This window comes from Octopus bimaculoides, chromosome 5, assembly GCF_001194135.2.
Source record: "Octopus bimaculoides isolate UCB-OBI-ISO-001 chromosome 5, ASM119413v2, whole genome shotgun sequence".
In the NCBI taxonomy this organism is placed as follows: Eukaryota; Metazoa; Mollusca; class Cephalopoda; order Octopoda; family Octopodidae; genus Octopus; species Octopus bimaculoides.
Window position 1 is genome coordinate 31,021,583 of NC_068985.1, and position 9,157 is coordinate 31,030,739.

The following is a 9,157-nucleotide window of genomic DNA, read 5'->3' on the forward strand; positions in this document are numbered from 1 at the left end:
TATATATATATATATATTCATTAGTATGTGAGTGTGTCTGTATGACAGGTTTCCTGCAGTTTCCATCAGCCAAATTCACCCACAAGGTATTGGTCTGTCTGAGGCTACAGTTGAAGACATTTACACAGGTGAAGTAAAGAGAAAAGTCAGAGTAAAGAATTTTATTGGTAAATTCAAACCTGTTTTAAATGGACAATAATGATCCTTTCTACTATTGGGGAGAGGAGACTAGTTGAGTACATCAACCCCAGTGTTTCACTGGTACTTAATTTATTGACCCTGAAAGGGTGAAAGGCAATGTCGAAAGAACTTGAACTCAGAACATTGCAACGAGTGAAATACCGCTAATAACACTTATAGTAATAACAGTTAATAGTAATAACAGTTAATAACAGTATAATAACAATTAAAGTTACAGTGATAATTGTGATGATGATAATAATAATACTACCACTGCCACCACTAACACAACAATAATAAAGGTGGTGGTGAGGATAGTAGTAGTGTTAACCATATCAATACTGACTTGATTGAAATGTAAAATTTCTGGAAAACTGTAACAATAGAATTCTATAAAAACAGGAACATTGTTTACAACATTCCAAAACAATTATTCCTTTAGGTGCAGTCAAAGTAAACAATCCTTGATGTACACACCAAACTATGATGTCTAAGCTGCATACCAATTAAGAAAAACATCTTGTCAAAAAAAGCAGGATAAATGCTAACCAAGTTGGTGCATTCACCAGATAATGACATCTAAGCCTGATACTGACTTAGTTGGCGTGCTCACTAAATCATGACATCTAAGCTACATACTAATTGATCAAAATACAGGTCGTAACATTCAGCCTACTGGAGCCCATTGGCGGGTATTTAACGGACAAATCTAACCATTTCACTACAGTTGTCAGTTGTGGAGCACAACTGTCACTACATAAACCTAATGATTGTGTAATGTATGAAAATACTAGATTACTCCAATATTGTAAAATTGGAAAAATTGGAAAAGTGGAAATAATAAAAGATGAAAATCAGACTAAGTTAGAATTTCATTGATTAATACATATACATCATCATCATCATCGTTTAACATCAGCTTTCCATGCTGGCATGGGTTGGACGGTTTGACTGAGGGTTGGCAAGCCAGAAGACTGCACCAGGCTCTAATTTGATCTGGCAAAGTGTCTACAGTTGGATGCCCTTCCTAATGCCAGCCACTCTGAGAGTGCATTGGGTGCTTTTTACATGCCGCCAGCACAAGGGCCAGTCATGTGGTACTGGCATTGACCATGCTCAGATAGTGCTTTTTACATGTCACTGGCACAGGAGCCAGTCAGACGAAACTGGCAACGATCACACTCGAATGGTGCTTTTTATGTGCCACTGGCACAAGAGCCAGTCAGGCAGCACTGGCAATAATCACGCTCGAATGGTGCTTTTAACATGCCACTGGCACGGGTTCCAATCAGGCAGTACTCTCATTGGCCACGACAACAATTTCACTTGCCTCGACAGGTCTTCACAAGCACAGTTTATTTCCCAATGATTGAAGGGTACTCTTTAAATGGGCTGGTTATACTGCAATAGCATAGGCCACAGTTATGGTCTCACTTGGCTTGCCGGGCCTTCTCAAGCACAGCATATCTCCAAAGGTCTCAGTCACTTGTCATTGCCTCAGTGAGGCCCAATGTTCCAAGGTCATGCTTCACCACCTCATTCCAGCTCTTCCTGGGTCTACCTCTTCCACAGGTTCTCTCTACTGCTAGGGTGTGACACTTTTTTACACAGCTGTTCTCATCCATTCACAACACATGCCATACCAGCGCAGTCGTCTCTCTTGCACACCACATCTGATGCTTCTTATCTCCAACTTTTTCTCTCAGGGTGCTTACACTCTGTTGTATATGCACACTGACATTATACATTCAGTGGAGCATACTGGCTTCATTCCTTGCAAACTTACACATGTCCTCAACAGTCATAGCATATATATATATATATATATATATATATATATATATATATATATATATATATATATATATATATTAATGTTAAAGGAAATAAATTCTCACTAATCTACTCCATTTATGTTTGTACATTATTTAGGATTCTGAAACTGAAATCATATGATCATATAAATGTGTGGAAAAAAGGTTATTGGTTTGTCTTGATTATGCACAAATAGATGAATGATATGTTCCTCCACTGAATCAATCCCAAATATATCAGTGAGTTTAGTGATACTCAGAATAATGTAAAGTTAAATTTGATAATGGTAGGACTTAAATTCAAAATAGCAAGACATCAAACAATATACAATAAAGCATCTTATTTGACATCTGGTTTGAAATTAATTAATGATATGTTTAAAAAGTATGAAGCTTAAAATGCACAGGGCACTATGGTTTTCTATCAGTTATAAGGATGTCAATGATATAAGTGGAACAAATTCAGCTGTGAGCTGAAACTAAATCTCACACACAATTTTGCAACAAACTTCATACCACTATCAACAAATTGATCAAATATTAATTTGTTTTGGCTCTGTACAAGGCCAAAGAGAGGGTATATTTGATAGAAAAAATCAAATTATTTTTATATTTATGGAACTTGTTTTAGTCATCCTATAGGAGATAAAAGAGAAATGATCCTCACAAGTGTTTAACTTGGAAAGAGGTAACAAATTTATCAAATAATGATTTAGTTAAACTGGCTAAAGGGATTTAAATTTTAAGAGAAAGCAAAGTGAAATTTAGTGACATCAGCAAAATAAAGTGCATCAACCAAAATTCAAAAGCCAATTATGATATCAGTTCACAAGTTTAAAATGTTTAAATAATGAACACAACTGTTAGACATCAAATTGTAAAATAAAAAAGAAACAATAGGATAAGGTTAAAATAGAAAGGCAACAGAATTCGGATTAATATTTTGTGTGTAATAGAGTACTGGAATGTTTTCTGATTCTATCTCAAAAGAAAGAGGGAGGAAAAAAACAAGCATTTTTTTACTGCTGTGAGGTATCACTCAGACAGCACCTGGTTAAATAACAGTAGCAAAAACAAATACATCAATAAAGTGCTCAAACGTGAAGGGAGTAATATCATATAGACTAGGAGTGATCAATTCAAGAAGTACTTAGTTCTTGAAGATGTTCCAAATGACCCCAGAACTGCCATGCAAACTGACCTTAGCAGATACCTAAATGATAAAAAGTTATATGTGTGCATGTTTCCCATAAAGTTGAAAATTATGCTTTTGTGACCCAAGAGTAAAAAATATCAATTGAATACCAACTGAACTAAAAAATGTTGTTATATCACATATTTGTGGAAGATAAGATGTGTTTTCATGATCAGTAACTGCTACAAAATATCATATAGGTACTATTTCTTCCAAGGCAGTATGGTGTTTTTGCTAAAACAATATTCAATGCCACTCTTAGAAAAGACTTCCATGGGACTGTTATAAAAAAATATTTTAAATGCTTAGTATATCCATGCATTTCAATACATTGATAAAACATTCCAATCAAAACACCCACTAAATTCAAACACAACAGAGTTGTTATAGTTGTTTGAAACAGAAAAAAGCCTGTGTACAATTATTATGGTTAGCTGCCCTACAGAGGTGAACATTTCATTCAAAATCAGTGAAAGATAAAATATTTATGATCAATTGTTTTGAAACCTACAGATTCTCTTCCCAGATTATAAATTTACATTTGTACTCTTAATCATTAAAACACTTGGTTATGTTAGTAATTGTACCAAAACCATTTACCCGGCAAATTCATTCTACAAGTAGAACAGTGAAAATATACCAGACTTTTCTTAAGTTCACCATGTTACTATATACTGTTGCTGTTATCTGAATTCTGAAGATAGGGATTTGTTTCTTAGTTAGAAACCAATCTGTTTTTGTAGGAGGATATTAAGAAAGGGATATACTGGATCATCCTATAAATAATGGAGCTTTTTTATACTTCTTTCATTTTTCAAAATTAAGATAAACAAACTTCTTTTTTAATCTAAAATATACTCTCCTTCATTTTCTACAACACTTTTCCATCTATCTGGTAGACATGCAAGGCCCCTCTTCCAAAATTCACTTGTCCGTGATGAAAAATACTCCTCTAGTACTGTTCTGACCTCATCTACAGAATTCATTTTTTTTTTGTCCAAACGATTTTGAAGACTGTGAAATAAATGATAATTAGATCGGGTAATGTCTCACAAATATGGTGGGTGGGGCATCTTTTCCCATTCAAACTGCTCCAGGCTTTGGAATGTCATCCTCGCTGTATGTGGACGAGCATTATCCTGATGGAAGAACACCTTTTGTCTTGAAAACAAAGACGGTTGTTTTTCTTCTAGCACTGATTTAAGCTGCTTAAGCTGCTCACAGTAGATCTCTTTTGTTATTGTTTGGTTTGGGTTTAAAAGTTCAAAGTGGACTAAACTTTTCATATCCCACCAAACAGATAACAACACTTTATGTGGGTGAAGACCTTTTTAGCCTGGGGTGCCGATTTTTCTCCTTTCCTTACCCACTGTCTTTGGCACTTGATATTTTTATAGAGAACCCATTTCTTGTCACCAGTCACTATTCAGTCCAAAAAAGGTTCATTTGTGAGACATGACAGCAAAGGAGAGCACACATTCACTCTCCGCACGCGATTTTAACTCGGAAAGTTTGTGAGGAACCTATTGACCCAATTTGCTGACTTTTCCAATGGCACGCAGGTGTTGATGAATGGTTGAAAGACCAAATCCAAGCTTCTCTGCTAATTCTTCAACAGTTATGATGGGATTTTGTTCCACCAGGATTTGCAGGATGTCCTCATCAAGTTATACAGATCTTCCAGGATGAGGCTCATCTTCTAGGCTGTAGTTACCTGCTTGGAATTTCTGGAACCACCATTGACAATGGCTTACACTTATTGTCCAATCCCCATATACTGTATTAATAATCCTTGCACTTTCCATTGCGTTGTTGCCTTTATGGAACTCGTAAAGCAAAATATGCTGAATATGCTACTTTGTCACTTCCATTATAACTTTGAAAAAATAACTGTTAAAATCAAACTACATTTTTCAAAACTTGCAGGTATTAATTTTAAGGGAAGTTAAAATTAATACCTGTTTTTATAATAAGTTGATGTAGGTAGTTTATCATGTCCTCCTCCAACTTTTAGTTCATGCAATTGAAAAAACCGCATTATTTATGGGATGAACCAGTATATATACATACATGCATACAAACATACATAAACATATGCATATATATATATATATATAGATATATATAGAGAGAGAGATAGAGAGAGAGATAGAGAAAGAGAGAGACACATACACACACATACATACACACAGAACAGACAGAGAAGACCAACTTGATTGGTTAGCTCTATGGTAAAGTAATAGATTACCATACTATTTACAAGAGATCCCTATCTTACCTCGTGGAAACATCCTTTTATCAACATTGTAGAAACCAGGAAGAGAGGATACTTCTTGAGAAGGCAAGAAGGAAGTGGTGTCAACGTAATGAGAAATGGTTTCAACTTCTGTAGGGTAGCTACCTGTAATGTTCTCTTCAACTGCTTCATTTTCGTTAAACTTTGGATTACCAGAATTTGTCTTCAAAAAGAATTCTTTGAAAATTCCTTCACAGTCATCAGAATCTTTGAAATGAAACAAAATGAGCATAAAAATAAAACTACTTTTTATTTATTATTTAAATATCAGTCTGAAACTAGTTTATTTTTAGTTCTAACTCTTCAAATAAAATACCTGAGAGTTACTGTAAAGGGATCAACACAATATAATTATTTAAGGTATAATAAAGGCAATACACTAAATAAAACAGTGTGCACTACAGCACGTATTCTATCTCATGAAGTGAGTTAAAACTGTTGCATAAAGTTAAAATAAACCATCTGGTTCTAAGGCATTGCATCCAGAAACAAATTCCTTGCCTGTTTTAGATATGTTCAAGCACTTTTAAATGTCATCAATTCAGTTATTGATAATATTTAAAGTATTTTCTAATAAAAAAAACTGAATCTAACATTCTGTTATATTTTAGAATATATATATATTTTACATCAAAATCTGTAAATTAAAAATATTATCGCTGGTATATAGGTATGTTGTAAGTTATTTGTAGTTGGTTTCCTTGTTTTTGTTTTGTTTCTTTATTCATTTTTTGTGGGAGGGGGTTGCATGTGGGTGGGGGTGATATTAAAAAAATTTGAAGTGTTTGGATTACAGGACACATTCACAGACATAAGCAGTGCATTTCACTGTGGCATACTTGACTGCAATGTATAAGGAGATAATTCTCTCTGTTGTAAACAAAGAAGTTGTCTGTAAAATGTATTCCACTATTTTCACTTCCTAGTATCTTAACAGCTGAGAAAATTTCACTTGTGGCTTCACATTATCAACATCTGATGTTAAAAAAGATATAAAACAACTGAAGGTCTCTGGAGCTATATGAACTTTGATCAATTTGGAGGAATCCATAAGTCCTTTAGGTTTTCAAGTTCTGTGTAAGGTAAATAATGAAATGGCAATCGAAATCTTGTTTCATAGAAAAAGCTTCCAAGAAGGGGGAAGGAAAAAAGGTTTACACATTCAAGATTACAGTGGTTAAAAACAATTACATGTATAAGAATATTTGAAGAAGTGAAATCTGTAGTATTAGTGAGTTATTGAAGATTTATGATGCTCTGTAAAACAATCATAGAACACTATCATAGATTATTATTGAGATTTCTCTGGATCTTTAAAAATGATTATAAATTTTGCATGCTTAGAAAACATTGAACTGACTACCCAAATTTATGTAAAATAACTGGTATCATCTGAATTTATATTAGAATATTTGAAAAGGACATGGGCTGTTTGCATTAGTCTGGTGCCTCACTAGTTCCATCGTGCATGAATATGTGTGAACTAGCATGTATGAATGCATGTGTTCATTTTTATGTGAATGATTTGTAAATGTGAGTGTATGTATATATGGGTGTGTTTACCAAGTAGTAATAAGGTAAATATTGTGTACTTACTAACATGTAAGAACCAAATCACTTTGTCACAATCATAGAAAATTGTTTGTAAATAATCTCCATCTGCAATATTTTTATTGGGAATGTTATACTGATAGTAAGGATGCATGTCTGTATCACAGTCCTTGCATGTTTTTACATGAACTCTTTGGCTTTGAAGTATTAGCCATCTATTATTAGCAAATTTGTTAGGAATTATGCCACACGGATATATTGAATCTTTGAACTTGTGCTGTGTATACTTGTAGCATCGCACATCAAAATCCTCTTTCACTACTTTGTGCTTTGATGTAATTTCTTCACAACCCAGGATTAAAGATTCTGAAATGTAATTAAAAAATAATAATGTACATGAATAATACTATTTTAAAAAACAAATTAAAAAAAGGAGCAACAAAAAGTAAATAGAATGGGGAACAATAGTGTACAGAACAGAAACTTTATATTTTGATATTCTTATATTTTAGTCTTTTGAAAGGTTTTTAAGCTGTTTAAATTAAGATGCTTTCATTAACCTTTAAGAAACCATATTCCTAATGAAAGATGGTACCCATGTTTCAGTTAATGTAAAAATTAGTAATCCTGTTGCAAGATTCAAAACCTACTTGACAAACTGACAAGTTAAAATCATAGCAGAGCAACAGCTTTTTCATGTGATTGGCCAAGTTCTGGACCAATCAGCATCAAGACATTATGTGAGGCATCTTTTTAGAAGCTGCTAGAACATCTCTTTACAAAGCTTTTAAATAAGCATGTTTTGAGCACCAAACTTCAGTTTGTGGCTGCCCACAGCTAAGCTAACCACATACTTATTTTGTTGCTTTTAACAGTCGTTATCTTTTTTGTTTTTGTTTTTTTGTTTTTTGCATGTGGGTGAGGTAACATTACTAAAATTTGAAGTGTTTAGATTACAAGACACATTCAAACATAAACAGAGCACTTATCTATTGGGGTATATGTAAAGTGTTAATATTTTTTGCTGCAAAGAAGTTGTCTGTAAAATGTATTCCACTATTTTCACTTCCTGATATCTTAACAGCTGAGAAAATTTCACTTGTGGCTTCACATTATCAACATCTGAGGCCATAGATATAAAACAACTGAAGGTCTCTGGAATTGCATGAACTTTGACCAGTATGTCGGAATCCATAAGCCTTTTAGGTTTGCAAGTTCTGTGTAAGGTAGATAATGAACTGACAATTGGGATCTTTTGTTCATAGAGAAAGCTTCCAAGTGCAGCCACACAAGTTTGCTGACATGAACCCAGTATGTATATTTCCCCCTATCTTGGTAGCTTAATTACAAAGTCTTTTTAATCAACTATTTGTAAGAGCTACATAATTGTCCTTCAGTATGTAAACTTTGATGTCACAATTTTTAATTCATGACCAACATGAACATTATTTCTACAGTGAAATAAAATTCTGATAATTGTTCACAAGTGCTGTGCATTCATTATACACAGCTTGATTTCAACACAGTCACCAGCATATCATATCCTTCATTTGCTGTCTATCATAACAACAGTTAACTACAAACCTTTTGTTAATTAAGTTGATATTTGGAACACAAGTAATTAGAATGTTTTATATAAAATTATGATGGAAAGTTTTAATTTGAAAATGAACATTCTAAAACAAGTGTGTGTGTATATATATGTTTGTGCGTCTTTGTGTGTGTACTTTTTGCTTGGCTTCACTTCATGCTCTTGCTTGAAGGGGTTGGAGTTATTCCAAGTTTGTGGTCTCAGAGGTGTCATCATCCATAGTGCCGACCAGGTCTACCAGTGCTCTCCATCACTGGCATTCCCATAACAGTCCCTTTGCATCCTGATGTTGAGCCTCTGAAGATCTTCCCCAATCACATCCAGCCATCTGATGCGAGGCCTGCCACAAGGCCTGCCACAAGGCCTGCCACAAGGCCTGCCACACAAGGCCTCTTCCAGCCTGCAGCTGCTGCTTCAGATGAAAGTAAAGCCCAGGTGTGGTGATCTAGAGGGAGGCAGAGGACATGTCCATACCAGCGCATGCAATAGATAGCCATGAGGTGGGAGGCTGCAGGCTGATGTGTGCACAC

At 34.4% G+C, this 9,157-nt stretch overlaps 1 protein-coding gene across 2 annotated transcripts in view; it reads right to left on the reverse strand.

Moving 5' to 3' along the window:
• Positions 1-9,157, reverse strand: part of LOC106867862 (uncharacterized) — a 92,070-nt gene that overhangs the window by 7,116 nt on the left and 75,797 nt on the right. Inside the window, exons 3-4 of one of the 2 annotated variants that reach the window (XM_014912907.2) lie at positions 7,082-7,402; positions 5,591-5,692 (exon numbers count right to left, since the gene is read on the reverse strand). In XM_014912907.2, the coding sequence (XP_014768393.1) occupies positions 5,591-5,692; positions 7,082-7,402 (423 nt within the window). Of the gene's footprint in view, positions 1-5,467; positions 5,693-7,081; positions 7,403-9,157 lie in introns of both variants that reach the window. The other variant, XM_014912906.2, reaches the window with a different exon arrangement.